The 22435-nt window shown below is 42.0% G+C and overlaps 1 protein-coding gene across 2 annotated transcripts in view; it reads left to right on the forward strand.

The window, feature by feature from the left end:
- SOBP (sine oculis binding protein homolog) overlaps positions 1-22435 on the forward strand; it is a 131330-nt gene that overhangs the window by 30630 nt on the left and 78265 nt on the right. For both annotated transcript variants that reach the window (XM_075597560.1, XM_075597562.1), the window contains exons 3-4: positions 5779-5964; positions 14429-14580. In XM_075597560.1, coding sequence (XP_075453675.1) covers positions 5779-5964; positions 14429-14580 — 338 coding nt within the window. The remainder of the gene's footprint in view (positions 1-5778; positions 5965-14428; positions 14581-22435) is intronic.

Raw genomic sequence — 22435 nt, forward strand, 5'->3', positions numbered from 1 at the left:
GCTTTAGTTACATTGGCATGAATCTTCCTCCAGAGAGACTGTAGCTCCTGGACCTTGTCATCCACTGCAGGAACTCCAGATAGAGAGACGGACGATGTAGGAGTAGAAGAAACTGCCAAAATAGTCTGAGACGGTGGAATGGCTCCTGGAAACAAGTTGATTGGACCATCGGGGAGAGATACAGATGCCAGCGGTGAGTCAGAGCTGGGACGAGATGTAGACAAGCAAGTCCCATGACATCGCTGGCCCCAGGTGGTCACTTGCCACGTTAACCAGTCAACTGTAGCATTGTGGGCACGCAACCAAGGGAGACCTAACACTATAGGGGCTGATGGTTCGTTGATTACCATGAAAGGGAGTAGATCCTTATGTAGAACTCCAATGTTCACTACCAGGGGAGGGGACTCCTAAGTAATGGTGCCGAGTCCTAAGGGTCTTCCATCGATCGCCACAATCTCTAACGGAATCTCCAAAGAGCAAAGGGGTATTGCGTGCTGTTTGGCGAACGAAAGATCGAGGAAGTCACCCGCTGCTCCGGAATCCACAAAGGTGTGAGTAGAGACTGAGGCCGAACCCCATGAGAGGGAAACCAGCAGAAGAATCTGGGAAAGCACTGAGGAAGGAAAGATGGTAGCGATGTCAAGCAGATCCTCTTCCAACGTCACTGGGCACAGGCATTTCCCCTGCCCCGCAATCATCGGGCAGTCACGGATCCGGTGGTCCTGGGACCCACAATACAGACACAAGCCCAAGGTACGCCTCCTACTTCTTCGATCGTTCTGACAGTCTGGTAGTTCCCAGCTGCATAAGCTCGTCATCTGGAGGGGGCGGAGAAAGAAAGTTTTGGGCCAACCGAGTACTCGGGCTCCTAACAGCACGGCACTTCTCGGACAGGCGTTCCTGCATTCTGAGATCTATCCGTACTCCAAGAGAAATTAAGTCCTCAAGGTCCTTAGGGAGGTCCCGGCCAGTCAGCTCATCCTTTAAGTGCTCCGATAGTCCCTGCCAAAAGGCCACTACTTGAGTGTCATTATTCCAGCCAGTCTCAGCCACGAGGGTGCGAAACTCAATGGGTTATTGGCCTACCGTGCGAGTTCCCTGGCGAATCCGCAGGAGTGAAGCTGATGCTGAAGATTCTCGTCCAGGAGCGTCAAACACCAACTTGAAGGCACGGATGAAGGCAGGGGAATCACTGATCAGGGGGAATCCTTCTCCCAGAGCAGAGAGGTCCAGGCCAGTGCCTTGTCAGTGGGAAGAGAAACAATATAGGCCACCCGGGCTCGGTGCATGGTGAACATGGATGGTTTTAATTCAAATTGGATAGACCGGCTTGGTGGATCCATGGATAAACATATCGTGATATGCAGGATTTAAACACAGAAAAAAATCATAGTGTATACCGCTGACAAAAACTAACAAACATATACATAACACTGGCCAACATTTAGACTTAGAGGATACAAATAAGCACGATTCATAAAAATAAAAAAAAATGAGGGAAGTCTCAATATTCCACTGACTTGCACAGTGATGGCTGCACTTTTATAAGGCGCAGTAGAACATCTTGTAATATAAAAAGGAGAGAAATATTTTACTGCCTCAAAAGCTTATGCATTGAAACATGGACGCTCAAACTACACACCACTTGTATGTATAGGGAAAAATGGGTTACCGGTTGGTGCTTCATGGATGTGCAAAGAGCCCATGCACAGCAATGAACAATCTTGTAGATGGATCCAGAACCCATAAAAGTAATACACATATTATAATTTAATCAGGGCCTGATAAGGGATCTATTGGACGAAACCTTGTTTTACTTGGGATTTCATTTCCCTTGATACTTGACATATAATACAGTAGTTACCACAACCCTATACTTCTGAATTTCAGAATCCTTTCAGCAGGCAGAAGGGTCATTAAGCCGCAGTCCCAGCTGCTCATTGTTTTTTTTAACAGGTTTGATAACGGGGTCCTTCGGAGATGGCCCGTATGATTTTTAGTTCCAGGGAAACCCTGGTTCCCGAGATAGTTTTAGGTTCCTATGCACTGCCTGTTTGTTTTTTAAGATGGCGCCTGTGGTGTTCACTTGGAAGCCGCAATTTCATCTGTTGCGGCTTCCTATTGGTCTGCGGTTTGGCGGGTGACTTTGTTTCCTTCGGATGGGAGGAGAACACCGGCACCTAAAATTGGGCGCATCTCCAGAACCGGGCAGGTCTCCAGGGCTAAAAATAGAGAAGTTCAGCTCCTGAGGACACCTCCGGTTCCAATCCTCGTACAAAATCAATAATAATAATAATAAAAGATAAAAGAAAAAGAAATGAGTACCTGGGACTGCTGCTTTAGAGCCTATTTTACATACACACAGTTTGCAGCGTGTTCCTGTGGTGACTTATAAGGGAAGGCCGGTGCTATTCTTTATCTTCAAATGGCATTGCTTCGTTAGCTTAATGAACACAGCCTGGCACAAAGCTTTGACACTACCAGCATGTAAAAGCTGCTTTGCATATCTTTCACACAAAGCCCTGCTTGTGGAGCCATAGGAAAGGTTCTCTACTCAGAAGTTCTCTTGCTGGCTCAGTGAGTTAATTGCCATGCAAAGTGCGATGCTGAGTACTTAATAGAACTAGTCAGTACTACACTAGGCTCTCCTACCGGCCACCAATTGTGTGACCCATTTGCAGCTTATGGGTCTGCTGTGCATTTCACTATTCTTAAAGCATCAGTTCTACATACCTAGCACCTTTCAGTTTACTTTGGAGGCCAGACGTTTCTTCTGTTGGCAAGCGTAAAAACATGTTGGAATTCAATTCAGGAATCATTTCCTCAAGTGTGGCTCTTTATAAAGAAGAATATGCTGGCATTCCTTACTTCCTATCAGTCTAAGGGGCCCATGCATTACGTACCGGTCTGGATTATCGCACCCGTTCCCACGGTAACTCCTATTGACTTGAATGGGGGTTAACGACTGAACGGGTGAGATAATCCATAACGACACTTGATGCATGTGCCTCTAAGAGACTTGATAAGTAGGACCTGCTCACGCAGACTAATTCAGACATTTACACGAAGGCTCACCCATAAACTGATGTATACCTCAACATGCACTTTGCCACATTCATACACATATTGTTGTTTTAACTGTTTAGGGGGTAAAGAGAGTGATTACGCATACACGCAGTACTTACAACTCGGAGGATGGTTTCAGGAGGAGAGCCGCCTTCACCTACCTGAAATCTACACTAATGCGTATGGATAAACAGCTGACACGAGCACAGAAAGGGACATGGAAGAGGAGATTCTGCTCTGGAACGGATGAAGGTCTATCAATCCTAGGAAGCCATTCTTGGTAATTTGCTGCACATCCTCTTCTCCACACAGACAAGTTAAAAGAAGCTTACTACTGTATGCTGCAGTCTCTATGATATGAACACAGGGAGGTCTATGTACCAACGTAGAGAAAACGTAGAGAAAAGTGGAAGCGGAAACTTTTCATTGTATCTGTGCATCGTAAATGCTCTTGCACATTTTGGTGTGAAATACTTTAATCAGTTGTACTTAACAACACCATTTGTAGACAGTTTCTCTTTAGGGTTGAGAAAACAAAGTGCGACCTTGAATATTGCTTACAGATTTCCTGAGGTCGCACTAACGTGCTTCCCTATGGTATGTATCACAGCAACTTTTTATTTTGTAACTTTTGCCCATGGAGAGATCTGTGGATCTGTGTCATGTGTAACAAGACAAGATTAAATAGCTTCATACTGTACAAATGCTGCTGGCTGAAATTGACTCAGATGAAAAATGTTACCCTGTGTTTTGGAGCTCATTGCACCATCTACAAACACATCCTTTGTACAGTTTCATGTGACAGGCGAATTAAAAACATGACTGAACTTAGGGATACATTTTCTAATTAAATCAAAAATTCAAAGAGATGGATTTGCAACAACATGCACGACTGTGATGCAAACTGGATATCCTAATCACATAGCGTGGAGCAGCAATCCCTCCCATTTTTGGAGTTTATTGTTTGGGGATAGAATCAGAACTGGAGGGGTTCCCAGGAGCTGAACCGGGCTAGAATTAGCTCCAGAGACCCCGTGTTTCCTACGTGCTGGTAAAATAAAGAAAATTAAGCTGTCACAAAATGGGAAGCTGCCGTTTCATGCTTCCCATTGGCCAGTGGGAGTGAGGCTTGGATGGCAGCCATATTGATTTCCCAAAATGACCAGAAAAAATTGCAGCATAAAAAAGGTACTGCAAATAGCCCAAAAAGCAAGAAAAAATACGTTCCAGAAGATCCCAGGTTCTAATTTTGTAAAAAAAAAAAGAAGTTCAAGCAAATAAGAATAGAATGATTGCTGCTTTAAAGGTTAATTCGTGGCTGCACATTTGTTGTTTGTTTTTAATATAAGCAGCATTTGATTGCCTTTAAGGAAAAGTAATTACCGAAGCTGCCGATCCATCCATTCTCGTGTGATCAATCAGGGAAGATCAGGCTCCCTGAGTTCACATAATGGCCGCCGTTGAATATATCCTACAGTCAGTGGAACGCAACAACTACAGTATAACCTTATATTACCACGGGTAACATTGTGGCTCAGGTGAGATCTGTAACAGTAGGCAACCTCCTGCGGGGAACACTGCAAGAGATCTGTTTGTGATCATTCGTTACCAAAGCTCTTGTTCGACTGGGGAGCGGGCAGGGCTCAAAAAGAGGTGTGTGCCAGAGCCTGCTATAGCAACCAAGGGAGGCTTTTTTGGGGGGAGGGATGGGGGTGGGGGGGGGGGGGGGATAGAATGCAGTAAGTATTATCCAATATTACATAACTGATTTGTAAAAAAATATATGTCTGTATTGTCCTATGAAAATTAGCCCCAAAATGTTTCATTTTCAACGCGCTTTGTGGGTGCTACGGTATTATGGCGCAGTGTTGTCTTTTTCTCAAATGTCATCTTCCTGCACAAGCTCGGCTATTTAATTCTACGTTACCCCTATTTTAACTTTCAGTATGTGTGTCATGTGTTCGCCTTCAAATGAAAACCACCTGGTTTTATCCTGTGGACCTATGAGAAAAAAGTAACTTAGTTATGATATGAGATAGCTCCACATTTAGTGGCCAAATACTATTAGCTACATTGTCTTCATTAGCATACATTATAAATAGTGTCATTCTTTATGACATCTAATTGCCACCCCAGTCTCTCTCTCAGAGAGGATGCTGCCCTCTCTCACCAGACCCTTTGCTTTGTCAGACTTTTTTCAACTATGTTAGACATTTACATGAAATGTTACATTTTAGATATGTCTTGTGTCCCACTGGTGTACTCCTTAAGTGAATTTCTTTTTGGGATATAACTTCTTTATATATCCATTCATCCTTTGTTGTATTTACCTCTAGGTTCACAGCGATGTATATATGTATATCTTCACTTATATAGCCCCATCCATGTGCATAGCGCTTCACAGCAGTAAGACACGTGACATAATCGTATGACACAGAGTGGGAATAAGCGCTAGAGACATACAGCTGACATTAGGAAAGGGCGTCCCTGTCCCGAAGAGCTTACAATCTAAGTGATGCGCCTCATACTCCATAACCAGGGTTTCATGTGGGCAAATGTTCTTTTTTTGCACATTTCATATTTGTACTCCTAGATGTGTAGATGAGCGATTGTTCCCTTTTCGGTCAGGGGGCCTTAAAAAATGAAAACTGGAAAGGCTGCTGGGGTATTTCTAAAAATTTTTTTTTAATTATTATTTTGTTTTCATTTCAGAAATGTCTTTGCCAAAACCAAAATTACCCGAGGACAGTGTTATATCACCATACAATACAAACATAAACTATTCAGGGCTTGCTACAGGAAATGGGCTTGCAGAGTTACCAGCGGGGTCAAAGGATCACGGAAATATGTCCATGGTTGGACACTTAATTCCACCTCCCTTCATCAAACCACCAGCAGGTAAATGGTCATTTTTTTCTACCTTGAGTGTGATTGAAATGATTCAAGTACATCTGACAATGGTGTTACTCTAATAGGATACATTTACAGTCTGCTTGGTATTTAGTGGGTGGTCCCAAGCAGAGCCTAGAAATTACAGATCCATTTTTTTTGTTCTGAAAATGCTGCCATTTCAACCATGAAATTCCCACATAAAAACTAGAAAGGCGAGGTGTGTGCAAGCAGTTCCCCAGAGAAGTCCCATATTTCAAGGTTATTGATTATCCATGCTGTAAATTATATCACTTGTGAGCACATTCACATGTTTCAGACAGGTCTGCAACCTGGCTTTTCCCCATTATCTTAGCCAGGGCTGCCAATAGGGGTGGGGGGGGGAAGAGCCAGGACAAATGTCCCTGGCCTGGTGGCCATGGGGAGTGCAGCCGGACGGTTCTGGAAATTCTGCATCCAGCTGCCGGATCTCCCCAGCTACTGCCTCCTCTTCCCACGCTGGGCCTCTCTCTCCGCCGGGGCGAGCCGGAAGCTGGGCCTGACCTCCGGGTGCGCCCAGCTTCTGACGTGTAATGGCGGGGGAGAGAGGCCCTGTGCGGGAAGAGGAGGCAGTAGCTGGGGAGAGTCGGGGCCCAGCGAGAGCAACCAGAGGATGCAAAAACTTTAATTGTCTGTCGGTTGGGGGGGGGGGGGTGTTGGTAATTGTATTTGTGTGTGTGTGTGTGGGGGGGGTCATTATCTCTGGGGGGGTAGTGGTGTTTGCATCTAGGGGGGTTGCATATGGGGAGTGTGTAGTGGTGCTCTTATCTGGGGTGTGTAGTGGTGTCTGTATTTGGGGGTTAGTTTTGTATGGGGAGGGGGTATTGTGTGTGTATTTGGGGGTTGTGTGGGAGGGGGAATTGTTTGTGTGGCTAGGGGAGGAGGGGGAAATGAGTGTGAGGGGGATTGAAGGAGCGGGATTGAGTGAGAGGGGATAATTGAGTGATAATGGAGGGGGGTAGAGAGGACAGAGGTGGTGTAAGAGAGGGTAGAGTAAGTGAGGAAGGGGAATAGTCAGAGACAGAGGGGGGAGGGAAATACCGGTGTGAAAGGGGAGGGCTCGCAAGGACAAAGCTCTAGTCCTGGGCCCCAGGACATGTGTTGGCGGCCCTGCTCTTAGTACACAGTGCTTCAACTGCAGCCTTGGATTCTGGGTAATGACAGGCAAATGAGCATACAGCATCACTCATTACTTCTTATCCATTTTAACATGGACCCCATTGAATAAAACAATGCAGTGTAGTTTATTTGAGATTAGAATGTAGTGTCAGTGGTAGAGGGAGTTGAAACTAATATAAGCACATGTTATTTATGAAATATAGTATGAAACATATTTTCACCCCATTCAGTATTGTGAAGTCCTGCAATTGCATTTAATTGCATTAAACATTAATACTCTGGGATGTGTTTGTATATTGTGCAGCACAAGTGTGTATCTAAATATTGATGGGCAGATAAGTGATAAAAGAGACACACCCTAGTCCTGTCTAATGATTTATACATGTATGTATTCAATTATGCAGTACAGAAGATAAGATGCCCTATTCTACCTAATATTAATCTTCAACAATTTTAACAAACTTCCTAATTTCGTGTAATGTCGATCTCTTAGTTCGCACCTGATGTACATTACTGATGATAGGAAAATGTAAAGTGAATTACAAAAATTTTTTGGTGTCTCTTAACTCCTTTCTAACTCCTTCGATTGACACTGCACAAATATCAAACTCAAGCACATGAGCTAAATGGGAGAAAGTCACAACGACAAACTGAATTTGAGAAGAATATTGTCAGAAATGACTGTCTCAGCTTCTGTGTAATACCTTCCAAAATATACTGTCTGAAGCTTGATTAATAGAGCTCTAAATCCATACTTTTACGTAGCTTTGATTGCAGATCTATCAACTCATGTCAAACGGGAGCTTAATCCATGTTTCTGTTTGTTTTAGGATTACTACACCCTTTGTCATGCATTATGACCAACATAATTAGCATGAGAGAAATTATACATATACCAGACAATGCAGTTTCATCTGTCATTAATATTTGCCTCTACGCTGTTAATTTCTATATGACTATGTATGGTTATGAAGGCTACAGCAACTGCACGAGACAGGTGATATTCTCCATGTAATGTACCCTTTAGGTGAATGAAACTAACCTTGGGTCTTATAATAGTAGTTTTTTTAAGTGGATTACTTTTAACTTCAATATATTTTTCACAACTAATTAGTGAACAGTATTTGAACAACTATCATACAACAAGTATTTCTAGTGATAATTCAACCCCTCCAGCATATTATTTCCATAACATACACGCATTTATTATTATTTTATGTCTAAAACATAGATCATTATTTGCAGATGCAACAAGACTGTTGCACACATCCACCATTCTTGTATATGTACCAGTATTGTGCCGCTCTATGGAAAATGTGGATAATATACAAGTGCAAGATAATGGTCTCCTCCATAATCAATATTTTGCTGCCTTGACAATGCTCCATTCATTTATAGCTCCACTATTGAACCCAGCCGGGTAGACAAATAAACAATACAGATGTAATGAAACAGTCAAAATGTTGGTGCCTAACTAAGGCATAAGGAGAAAACATGACTTGGTCAGATGGAACTTGTGTGTCTTTATCTTAGGGGTCCCACCAGCCTGTATCAGAAAATATCTGCAGCCTATCAGATACCTTGTGCAGAAATATGAATCCTGATATCTCTCTGTGAGAGTTGAATACGCAGGGGTGTTTTTCACTAAGCCACTACATTTTTAAGAAGAATTTGTCATTTTACCATCCTCAGTATTAGTCAGAATTTCACTCCACTTACATCACCATTCCCTGGTTTAGCTTACTTTGTAAATATGACGGGGTCTGGCAGTGCAACGCCATCAGGAGCTGATGTCTTGACGTTACAACGAGTACATAGTACAGCAAAATACAGTATGGCTTTCCAAAATGTTTCAAAACTGGATTATATTCATCTTTTATTTATGATTGCTGTTGTTTTTTTTATGTTGTGCTTGTACATTAAACAGGGGATGCCAACACTAGAATTGTTTTCAAGCTAGCTGTGCTTCCTTGTGGGTGCTGACCCTATTACGTAGAGCCTTTGCATCTGTTACGGGATTTGCGCTAACAACGTTATGGAATGTAATGAAATTGTGGCACAGTTAAATATAAGGCAAGTGTGCTTTACCATAAAGCAGGAGATTCATTTCAGCATCTGTGTGCATTCTCAGACACACGCGTGAGCCTACTGAGCTCATTTACCCAGCATTAGCTATCATCAATTACTACTTTGCTATCTTCCTGTCAACTTGCATGAGTACGAACACAATGATGCTTATAATGGCGGAACACAGTTTACAGTTCGAGATAGAATTCCAATTGAATATGTCCATTATAGATTTTCAAACAGTCCTGCAGACACACAGCTACGTTAAAATAAATTAATACAATCCTGCATCTATTTTGTCTTGCTCATGATCACTGAAGGCCATAATAAAACTGCTTCAAAGTGCTGATAAATATATAACAATAACATTATTAGAAGATGAACCAGTCAATGGGTCAAGAAGATATTTCCTTCTGTATCGTTAATGTAGATCTCGAATGCCATATTAAACTTATGGTGATACATTAATGTGTGCTTTAGTATGTATATATGTCTTTATTTGTATAGCGCCATTAATGTACATAGCGCTTCACAGCAGTAATAGTTACAATCATATAAATAATAAGATATAAATAACACAAAGGGAAGAAGTGCTTCTGACATAAAAGTAACATTTAGGAAAAGGAGTCACTGCTCCGAAGAGCTCACAATCTAATTAGTATAACGTGTTGTAGCCATTTAATTATAAGCTTTTTGGAGAAAAACAATTAAATTTCTACATTTATTTACAGTATTTGTTTTGTTTTTGTAGAAGACTTCATTGCCTGAATTATGACATCAAGTTATTAATTTGTATTAAAATCACACACACACCCAAACACACCACTTATTCAGATCACTCTATATCAGGGGTGGCCAACTCCAGTCCTCAAGGGCTACAACAGGTCAAGTTTTCAGGATATCCCCGCTTCAGCACAGGTGGCTTAAACGGCCACTGTTTGAGCCACCTGTGCTGAAGCGGGGATGTCCTGAAAACCTGACCTGTTGGCGGCCCTTGAGGACTGGAGTTGGCCACTCCTGCTGTATATCTTGAGTACCTGTTCTGTTACAATGACCTTTTCGTTGCACAACCAGTAAAAGTAACAGTTTTAAAAAAACGTTTTAAATGGGACATGTCAGTCTGTCATATTTCCTGCGCCAAACGAATGTTTAAGCATTTTGCAGATGAACGGTGATTACAATGTAAGATTTTTTTTTTAAACGTTGAGGCATAGGTTATTATTAGTGTTCCGCACTTTTTATATGTAAAAATAAAAAAATACGGGAACTTTTCAGTGTTGATTTGCCAAACATGCCAAACTGGATGAAATTGGCTTAATTTAAAAAAAAATATATATATATATATATATATATATATATTTATATATTATTAGTTACAATGCAGCTGCTTCTGTCTTGAGGGAAAAGTAAATGGTCATCTCTGTTGGCGTCTGACTTCAAAGAGTCCATTAATCAGGTTCTTACAGTATGATATGTACGGATCTACAGCAAAACAAACTCTGCTTGTGTCATTCTACTGAACTTTCATACATTTGTTCCTGAATATTGTTAGTGGGCGGGATTTGTAACTGCTCAGCAAGTGATGTGTTTGTTTGTCAGTGCTAAAAATACCTGCCTGAGATGCAGAAACGGATTCATCCTTTTATAGGATCTACATCTGTGATTTTCAACAGGGATTCCCCGCACCTCCGTAAAGGGTTCTCTGCAATGTTCAAGTAATTTGAAAATTGTACCAAATACAGAACAATTTACAATGCACCTGATCTCAGACGCGCTATTAGAGAGGGTTGGGGTTCCTTACAATGCATCTGATCTCAGACGCGCTATTAGGGAGGGTTGGGGTTCCTTACAATGCATCTGATCTCAGACACGCTATTAGAGAGGGTTGGGGTTCCTTACAATGCATCTGATCTCAGACACGCTATTAGAGAGGGTTGGGGTTCCTTACAATGCATTTGATCTCAGACACGCTATTAAGGAGGGTTGGGGTTCCTTACAATGCATCTGATCTCAGACGCGCTATTAGAGAGGGTTGGGGTTCCTTACAATGCATCTGATCTCAGACACGCTATTAGGGAGGGCTGGGGTCCCTTACAATGCATCTGATCTCAGACACGCTATTAGGGAGGGTTGGGGTTCCTTACAATGCATCTGATCTCAGACAGTATTAGAGAGGGTTGGGGTTCCTTACAATGCATCTGATCTCAGACACGTTATTAGAGAGGGTTGGAGTTCCTTACAATGCATCTGATCTCAGACACGCTATTAGAGAGGGTTGGGGTTCCTTACAATGCATCTGATCTCAGACACGCTATTAGAGAGGGTTGGGGTTCCTTACAATGCATTTGATCTCAGACACGCTATTAAGGAGGGTTGGGGTTCCTTACAATGCATCTGATCTCAGACGCGCTATTAGAGAGGGTTGGGGTTCCTTACAATGCATCTGATCTCAGACGCGCTATTAGGGAGGGTTGGGGTTCCTTACAATGCATCTGATCTCAGACGCGCTATTAGAGAGGGTTGGGGTTCCTTACAATGCATCTGATCTCAGACACGCTATTAGGGAGGGTTGGGGTTCCTTACAATGCATCTGATCTCAGACAGTATTAGAGAGGGTTGGGTTCCTTACAATGCATCTGATCTCAGACACAGTATTAGAGAGGGTTGGGGTTCCTTACAATGCATCAGATCTCATACGTGCTATTAGAGAGTGTTGGGGTTCCTCTGAATTTCAGAATATAATAATTGGGTCCCTCAACCAAATAAAGGTTAAAAATCACTGATCTACACCACATGTTCCTCCTACTCTTTCTATTGGCACTAAGGAGATTGTTCGCTGATGTGGGCTAAAAAAATATGTTAATAGCCTTGATAAGCTGAAGCCCAGGGAAGCATATGCCAAATGACTAATTTACTAAAGATTTATGCACAAAATCACTGTTTTTGGACCTTGATATATGCAAACTGCTACCATTATGGTACAAACAATATGTTCTTTATTTGATAATTCCAGTGCTCTTTTTGAACATTTATTGTACCAATTAAACTTGGATAAATAAGCTTTTTTTTTTTTTCCCCTCAGAGGAATAATTCAGCATTTTATTGTCAGACCCAAGTGTAGTAAAGATAAGTAGAGGCGTTACTCACTAGTTTGGTTACTTTCTTTTATCTTTATGTTACGATGTTATTAACCTCCTTGTTATCAGTGGGACGTCTAGCACGTGCGTTTGGCGTTATAAGTAAGTAGCAATGTGAGATATGTCTTCAAATGTGGGGCAAAATTGGCACGAATAATCACATTGCAAAAAAATGTCACCAGGCGTTTGCCGCTTCTCGCCAAAATGTGTGAATTTCAGCATGTAACGGGAGCATGTAACGGGAGCATGTGAGGGGAGCATGTGAGGGGAGCACGTGAGGGGAGCACGTGAGGGGAGCACGTGAGGGGAGCACGTGAGGGGAGCACGTGAGGGGAGCAAGTAACGGGAGCATGTGAGGGGAGCACGTGAGGGGAGCACGTGAGGGGAGCAAGTAACGGGAACATGTGAGGGGAGAATGTGAGGGGAGCATGTGAGGGGAGCATGTGAGGGGAGCATGTGAAGGGAGCATGTAACGGGAGCATGTGAAGGGAGCATGTGAAGGGAGCATGTAACGGGAGCATGTAACAGGAGCAGGTGAAGGGAGCATGTAACGGGAGCACGTGAAGGGAGCATGTAACGGGAGCACGTGAAGGGAGCACGTGAAGGGCCTGGAATTTTGCAGATTTTCAAGAAACGTTTAGCAAAAAAGGGTCCCATTTCACAGACTTGACCTGTTTTTGTGTTATATATAGAATGTATGGATGCATGTATATAATTATTTAAAGTGCATCACAGCAGTAATACACGTGACATAATATAACACAATGGGAATAAGCGCTTCAGGCATAAAGTAACAATAGGAAAAGGAGTCTGTGAACTGAAGAGCTTACAGTCTAAATGCACAATGTAAACAATATGTATTTAACATGTAAATCACTTACAGCTTAAAGGAACATTTTGTATAATGTTATTTTAAAAGATTTTAACATATGGTTTTTGTTGCTTTTACTTCACGATAATTACTGAAATTTCCTTGAACAGGACACTGTATGGTGGAGGGGTTTGTCACTTTTTACCCACCATAACTTATATACAGTATGGTTGAAACCTGTTCGAGCTTCACATTGCAAAGCCAGTATAACCCGCTTCACACTGACGAGACCAAAAAGGTCAAAACAGCTGTCTGTGATTAGGTTTATTGGCTGTGCACTTCTTTAACCCAGGCTGTGCTGAAAAGCTGTGTAATACGACATGCATACGCTTATAGTTATCCATGCTAAAATGGATTAGAAACAAAAGATGATACTTTGGGCTCATTTGAATGTCATTACCCAGAATTCCTGGGTGCAGTGGAAGCGCTGTATGCTAAGAGATAATGGGGAAAGGCACGGTTGCAAACCTGCTCATTGCCTGTCTCATGATTATGTGCATATGATTGTTACACCTGATGGATTTTCTATCCAGCTATCCCCTACATCCAGGTGAGGTTATTTTAACCCCTTCTGTTTATTTGGGATCTCTGTGACACATTTTTGTTATTATTTTGACCTATTGAGATGTGCTGCTTCCTTAACTTTATCTTTATGCTGCTTGCTACGTACAGCCAATTCGCCTATCTATTTTTTTGTGATCTAGAGTAGTTGTGTATTGTTTTTTAATTGTTTTTGCTTTGTTTGTCCATTTTTTAAATCTGTTTTTGACCAATAAATTATAAAAATTTTTGTACCTGTCTTACCTGAGTGCCTTGTGTTTGGAGTTTCAGCAATTCTCCGTCTTTTGGGTTTTGCCCCTTCTTCCTTTTTACCTATTCTGTTTTGCTCCTGGGTGCACTGCCTATTATATTTGATTTTAGGTTAATTAGGTTGTTTATTTAATCTCTCAGGGTTGCAAACCTGTCCGAGACGTGAATGTGCTCACAAGTGGTATTTTTATTTGCTGAACGGTAGAGGGTTTCTGTTACTTTTTTTAGCCACCATAACGTATATAATTTGTGGTTGAACAGGACAACGCATTTTTTCTTTTTTTAGAATGGTTTGCACCTGCACTATTGCACGCCTAATGTGAGCAAGAATTACAGAATAATTTGCAGTACCGTGCGTTTAATTGGATGGAGGATTATGGAAGGTATTCGCTGCGAGCATGACCATGTTGTTCTTCCATTTGTGTTACAGACGACGATGTGTCAAATGTGCAAATCATGTGTGCCTGGTGCCAGAAAGTTGGAATTAAGCGCTACTCCTTGAGCATGGGAAGTGAAGTGAAAAGCTTCTGCAGTGAGAAGTGCTTTGCAGCCTGCCGAAGAGCATTCTTCAAGAGGAACAAGGTAAGAGGCAGGAGCTGACAGAGAATTCAAAGCAGAATATAACTTATGTGATGTACGCAGAAATGCTTATTAATAGAGAATCCCACTGAAAATCAATCTTTAAAGCAGCAATTCCACCCATTTTCAGTACTTTTTTATTTATAGAATTCTATCCAAGGGATCCTTCGTAGCTGAACTGCGGTATTTTTGGCACTCCCTTGTTCCCGAGATACTTACCATTGTTTTAGCTGGTGTTACTTCCTGGGCATTTAAATGGTCATCCAATAGGAAGTTGCCACGTCAACCTCCCCCCCCCCCCCTCTACCCCGCAATGGCGTTGCAGCATTAGCCCGTGGAACCCATTAGATTTGGAAGCTATTCTGATTTCCCTGGCAACTAAACCAGTAAATACATTGGGAGCTGGGAGGACTCTGGAAAACCCAGTGTTTTAAATTGTTAAAGAAAAAATAAATATTAGCAGGCAGTGATTGATGAATGTGAATGATGTTTTCAGTCCAATCTAACTTGGTATTAACTACACTGACTGATGATCTTTGCTTAGAGACACACTTGCTGGGACCTTTATTCCTGTAAATAGAGGTACAGTAAAGGCTACTTGTAAAAATAAATGTAATGATCCAGTCCTGGTTTGTATTTTATTTGCTGATACTGATTTAAAAAAGCACATTTATGAAAAAAAAAAACCAATACAACTGTAACTGTAGACCCCAACAGGCCAATGACCCCAAGATAATGTTTCAGCATATAAGTAAGGAAAAAGGGAGTCAGTATGTTAAACATACAGTAACATGGAGTTTGACCATTATTTAATATTATTTTTTAAGTGCCGGTCAATTTTTCCATCCGAGTTTGATACATTTGACCGAACATCCTTAAGTAGACAGGGGTTAATGCCAGTCAAGACATGGCTATTTACTTGACGTGCAAAGAAACTAAAATGATTGCAACACAACGCAGTATATGCTGATACGAGCTGATGACGCCAGTGGTGCACTGATACAGTGAAGCTCTTCCCCCAGAAGCACAGTGCCCCAACCCCAAGCAAAAAAGCAGCACCATATGTATCAGAGAAAAAATCCCATTAAAATAAACAAAATTCTTTCTCTGATACATGTGGTGCCAAGGGCGTTTCCATGTGATAGCGACCTGATCGGCACTAGTGCAGTTAAATGAATGCCAAGAGTGTTAGGATTTCTAGTGGAATTCACTATTATTAAGCGAGTCTGCATACGTTGCGCATATTATACTGCTCAACTTTATTTTACTTTGTTTTCTCCAATATGGTATGTAACAGTGTTTCCCTCACCCGATGGGAGATTCTGCCATTACAGCGGGTGTGGTGCATGCTACATGTTGGTAAGCAGGAGGGCTGATGTTTGTGGGGACACAGGACAGGTTTCTGGGGTACATACCCTGCCTGGTTTTCTAGCAGTACAGCGCCTCCATCTGCCGCAGGTTCCAGATATATAGAGGCGATCTACTACGGTAGAACACAATCCCCTCTCCTTCCCCAGTAAGATCACACACCAGGCAGGAGGTATAATAACTGGAACGGTTTATTCTGTTCAGCTCAATGCAATCACAGCAGGCTTCTGCCCTATGCCGTCTCTGATGTTGTATCCAGCTGTAGGATGGTCCCTGGACCTGCACTACGGTTCAAGGGCCCCTGCAGCAGTCCTTGCTCTTCCCTGATCATCTATCAGGATCAGGGGAAAGGTGCACACTCACTCTCCCCCGAGGGGAAGAGGAACAGGGAAGGCCAGTATTCAGGCAACCTGTGTGTGACCTGCCTCTCTCAAGTGGGGAGAGGCACTGACTAAATTTGGGTGGCAAAGTCCCATAAGTACGGCCAGGAGGAGGGCACCAGGTCTGACCCAGGATTCTGTGGACCCAGGCCTGGTTCCACCTCCTTCCCTGTCACTCAAGGGCACTGCGGGGAGTCGGGAGAACCCATGATAGGTACTGGCAGGCCTGCTCTTACCAGGGCTTACTGCCAGTGAGGGCAGACTTGTAGCCAAGAACCAGTCCTGGCTACACTGATGTTCAATTTGTTTTGCACAATTAGTCGAATTAGGTGAACTTCACCTATTTCGATTCGGTTCGACACACAACTTTGTGTCAAATTCAATTAACACTGAAAGTGAACGGGTATTGCTTTTTCTTTTTACTCTCACTTTCGAAATTTAATCACACTTGTTAAAAAAAATAATAATAATTTTTAAGTTGCAAAGCTAATATTTGCCACATTAAAAAGGCCAAAGAGCAGATTTTTTTTTTTTAACAATTTGACCCGTTTCAGTAGTTTGATCAAACTTTTTCGCGGATTTGGAAAACGTTTGATACGTGTGATGGAAACGGCAGCGGTGCGAATCTTGGCAGGTTCCTACATCTCTCATCCCCAATACTCACCCAGTTTTTGGTCTTGAATCACCAAATAATATTCTGTTTATTTAAAAGCAGCTCTGGCATACCTGTCTTCTAAATCCAGGTCAACAGTGTGATCCAACCCTGGGCTGTTTTCCTATTTACTGGTATATTAGAGAATTGAGTGTAAAACAGAAAAGAGTTGAAGAAAGACAAGTCTGGATCAATCAAACTGTTGAACAAGAGTTAGTTGGTCTTTAGTTGCTGTTTTGTAGCCTGTATTTGCACGGCCCCTGGCTAAACCCCATTCCCCCCACTAAGTAGTATGTGTGCTTACTCTTTAATCTATCTTTCTATATTTATTTATCTTATTGAGCCTGTCTCTGAATTTTCTCAGCTTGAGGAGGAGTTGATGAATTACAGCTACAGTAATTTGAATTGATAATGCACTGTTTAAATCTGGGGAGGCCAACTCCTGTCCTCAAGGTCCACCAACAGGTTAGTCTATCCCTGTGTCAGCACGGGTGGCTCAATCAGTGGTTCCACTCAATTTCACTGATTGAGAATGGGGGAGAAGCTACATTTAGAAAGAGTTTTAAAAGTGCAATTCCTTTAAAAATTATTGTTAGGGAAAACAAAGAAAGATGAAGAAATCTTCAAAATATATTCTTATTTTTTCTTTCCAGATCGCCTTACAAATCAGAAAATAGGCATTTAATGACAGTGATCATCTCTTTGTTTTGTAAGATAATCTGAGTAAACTGTAGTCAAAAGACTAGAAATGGCTATTTAAGTAGCAAAGTTACACCATTTTTGTAAGTAACTGCATAAAATGGCACACATGAATGTGTACAACAGTGATTTCCAACCTTTTTTTGGTTAAGGAACCATTTAATTATATTATGACATTCTGCGAAACCCCACCTCTCTCTCATAGCGTGTCTGAGATCAGATGCATTATAAGGAACCCTAACTCTCTCTAATAGCGTGTCTGAGATCAGATGCATTGTAAGGAACCCCAACCCTCTCTAATAGCGTGTCTAAGATCAGGTGCATTGTAAGGAACCCCAACCCTCTCTAATAGCGCGTCTGAGATCAGGTGCATTGTAAGGAACCCCAACCCTCTCTAATAGCGCGTCTGAGATCAGATGCATTGTAAGGAACCCCAACCCTCTCTCTCATAGCGTGTCTGAGATCAGATGCATTATAAGGAACCCTAACTCTCTCTAATAGCGTGTCTGAGATCAGATGCATTGTAAGGAACCCCAACCCTCTCTAATAGCGTGTCTAAGATCAGATGCATTGTAAGGAACCCCAACCCTCTCTAATAGCGTGTCTGAGATCAAATGCATTGTAAGGAACCCCAACCCTCTCTAATAGCGTCTCTGAAATCAGATGCATTGTAAGGAACCCCAACACTCTCTAATAGTGAGTCTGAGATCGGATGCAATGTAAGGAACCCCAACCTCTCTCATAGCGTGTCTGAAATCAGATGCATAGTAAGGAACCCCAACCCTCTCTAATAGCGTGCCTGAGATCAGATGCATTGTAAGGAGCCCCAACCCTCTCTAATAGCGTGTCTGAAATCAGATGCATAGTAAGGAACCCCAACCCTCTCTAATAGCGTGCCTGAGATCAGATGCATTGTAAGGAACCCGAACTCTCTCTAATAGCGTGTCTGAGATCAGATGCATTGTAAGGAACCCCAACCCTCTCTAATAGCGTGTCTGAAATCAGATGCATAGTAAGGAACCCCAACCCTCTCTAATAGCGTGCCTGAGATCAGATGCATTGTAAGGAACCCGAACTCTCTCTAATAGCGTGTCTGAGATCAGATGCATTGTAAGGAACCCCAACCCTCTCTAATAGCGTGTCTGAGATCAGATGCATTATAAGGAACCCCAACCCTCTCTAATACTGTTTGAGATCAGATGCATTGTAAGGAACCCCAACCTCTCTAATAGCGAGTCTGAGATCAGATGCATTGTAAGGAGCAGAAGAAAGTGAAAAGTAACGCACAGCCAAAAATAGGGAGAGGGATCCAATTGATGCAAAAATAGAATTTATTCAAAAGACAAAAGCGTAGAGGAAAAGCCTCCTATGCGTTTCGTATCACTGTACTTTATCAAGGAGTAAAAAACACTTTTTACCTGCAGTCCTATTGAATCCCTCTACGGAGCTCCGCACCAAAAACCGCGGTGACGTCATGATGTTCTGATGCTGCGCATGCGCACTACCCAAAGACGACCCTGATGACGTCAGCGCAGCTCCGTGGCACGAAAAAACAGAGCCCTGGAAGGGTCAAAAATCAAAAATCAAATTCAATTTGGTCCACCCCAATAGCCAATCACAAGCTAGCACAGAAGTAAAGCCTACCGCAAGCTGAGAGCCAGCGCAAGAGGCAAAACTGCTGTGACTGGCCATAGACGGGTACATGAGGAGGTACCAAAAGGAATTAAACCACAAAAATAACTATATGTCATACACAAAATACACTTATAGGACTGCAGGTACAGAAAACACACATATAAAAAAAAACGGGATAAATCCAGCAAATAATGAAAACAAACAATGAATAAAATACACAGTGTGTCTAAAAGAAATCCTTATGCTTGAAATCCAGTGACTTACTAGTTATAATTAATTGATATGAACTGTAAAGAAATTATTATGTATATAAAGCATAATTGTTAATTTATCATTTTTCATCATGATTTATCATTTATTATATATAGTTTATTTACCCTTTCCTCATCCTTTTCCCTTTCTTTCCCCTTCTTTCCCCCTCTCCCCCCTCCTCCTTCCCCTCCCTCCCCTTTCCCCCCTCTCTCCCCCCTTCTTCTCCTTTCCCTTCTTCATTTATTTCTTCTTGTGTCATTTTATTAACAATTTTGCTTTATATACATAATTTCTTTACAGTTCATATCAATTAATTATAACTAGTAAGTCACTGGATCTCAAGTTGAAGGATTTCTTTGAGACCTGTGCCTAACTGACCTGTGCTTCAGCGACTCACAGCGCCCGATCCTGCTTTGATGTTTTGCTGTGACCTGCTGCAGCACCGACTGAAGTCAAGTCACCGCCAGGGGGTGTTTCTGCGCCCCCTATCAGGCTGCACCTGGGAAAGCTGCCCCGCTCGCCTCCTCCTCCGCCCCCCCCCCTAGTTCCACCTCCTCAGTGATTGATGTATTGCTGACATTTTTAAGCCAACGCTATTTTTCCTTTTCCAACAAAACTCTAAATCAGGTCCCTTGTGCGTATTGATTGTGCCACATTTATCAAAGGACAGGGTTGTTTTACTCCACTTTTGCAGCCGGAAGACTTTTTTACAGGATAGGACAGAGAAAGAAAATACACGTGTATAATGATTGCTGCTGACGGGGTTATGATACCCATCTGATAAAGGCTTCTTTTGAATTCTTGGATTATCTACACAGAGGGCAACAGATAGAGAAGACAGCACAAGAAGTGTATCATGTTTCAAGGAGAGCAGAGTACATTTCTGTGCAATTCACCATTTGTAACTGGGTCGGTGTGACCTAAAATAATGTTTTGTTAAGAGCTTAAGAAACACCGGTCTTAATCAATATCACACGGTTGACTTGAAGTTAGTGGGCAGGGATTGCTCAGGGCTACCATTAAGTTCTGTTTTGCAACCTGCATTTCCACTTGCTCAGGAAACCCCACTAAGAAGTGTGTGTGCTTACAAGCTTAACCGTTTTGGGAGAATTTAGTGTCATTTTTAGCACAACAATAATGTTTTGGGGTCTCACTTCTCCAATTAAAAATGATTCAGCTGGTTGGTAGAATCCTGTTATACTCAGTACTGCTGTACTCTGCGTCATGTTGAATTTCACAAGATTCCTAGTGTGATAATGCCCCCTTTACTTCTCCAGCACTGAATGGTTTAAACCTCAGCGCTGGACCAGCAAAGTACCTGTCTCATCAAGAATGTTGCTGTTTATTTATATCACAGTTCTACCACTCAACACATTCTCGTTTTTCAAACAAGGGTAAAATTGTCACATTTCACCTGCTCCTGCATGTTCCAGGCCGGGACCCAACAACAATAATTTAGGATCGTGTTACAAGAAATATTTACAACTGCAGCAGTCCTGACTCCTGCTAATAGATAGGCGTTTGTGGTCAGTTTAGTTGCAGGGCTTGTATTTCCAAGTAGGTTTTCGATTAAGTTTTGTTCCTATTCTGATTTAGATGGAGATTTTTTTTTTTTTTTTCATGTTACACTTTTTGAAGCAATTATTTTTTTCTTCTGCACTAAGAAACCCAACCGAATATTTTTTTTTTTTTAACTAGAATCAGAAGAGGAAAGGGTGGAAACAGTGGGATGTGAGTGTGGTGTAAATCCCTCTAGCCTGGTACACTTAAATCAAACAAGTAGATGCAACACAAGCTGCCAAATGTGATACATTCAGGAAGGAATTCCTTGTTTTCAAACAGTACAACTAGCAGAATTTATGTTGCCAACTCAATTGTGCAGTAGCAATTTTGCATTCATAAATAGTGGGGATTTTTTTCTCAACTCCCACCAACATTGTGTGGCTTTGCATACATTTATTGTATGTTTTTTATGAGCAACAATGATATCCTCAATGTGTTTTGCTTACTGGCCCTTGGGATATTAGTTAAGGATGATCGCTTCCCGTGGAGCTATTTGGATGATTTAGTGTTATCTTTATGCTTGCTGGAGACAATAAAGGTGAAAGATTTGAGGAAGGCTGAACTGTAGACAAACAGTAAGTAACTGCCTATTTTTCCCGCTTGCAGTAATAACCACTAAATAAAAAGCTTTGCTGTAGATTGTGATAGTCTGTCATGAAACAATGTGAGAATTGTTCATAAGTGAAATGATAGTGTACAGAGCATTCAAAACCACAGACCTTCTCTTCCTACTGTATGTACTAATGCAGCGGCCGTTATTCGAACACATCTCGGCGCCGATTTTGAGTTCTCTGCTGCTCCCCACGCAGCATGAACGCGGCCAATCGCCCCAGGCACCCGCGCTTATCGCGGATGTTTTGTTTGAATTTCATGGATTCTGTTTCTTCGTTTGCAATAAAATGGATGAATTGTAATGTGTACAGTACTGTGCTACTGTGCAACTGTGCAACTGTGTCAATTTCATGTTTTTAACAGCCAGAACACTAAAATTAGTTTTTCGGCACTCGCCGCGCTCGCATCTTAGTGCGGGGAGGCTGGAATTCATCCCGCGGTTTCAAATCGGGATTCTGATGTACGTGACGCGTGAAGTGTTCGAATAACGGCCGCTGCATCAGTATTATCTAATGCGGACGTCAACATTATCTCACTAACATTGTGCTAGCTTCATGTTAGCAAGGCTGCGTTATCATACAATAACATAGTTATAGTAGCCATATTTATCTTGGAGAAACCTAGATTTGTTGTACTGTAGGTGTGACATTTTAATTGATCAACAGGAGACTTCTTGAAGGGTGAAATTATAGTACAT

The sequence above is a fragment of the Ascaphus truei genome, chromosome 4 (assembly GCF_040206685.1).
Source record: "Ascaphus truei isolate aAscTru1 chromosome 4, aAscTru1.hap1, whole genome shotgun sequence".
Lineage (NCBI taxonomy): Eukaryota > Metazoa > Chordata > Amphibia > Anura > Ascaphidae > Ascaphus > Ascaphus truei.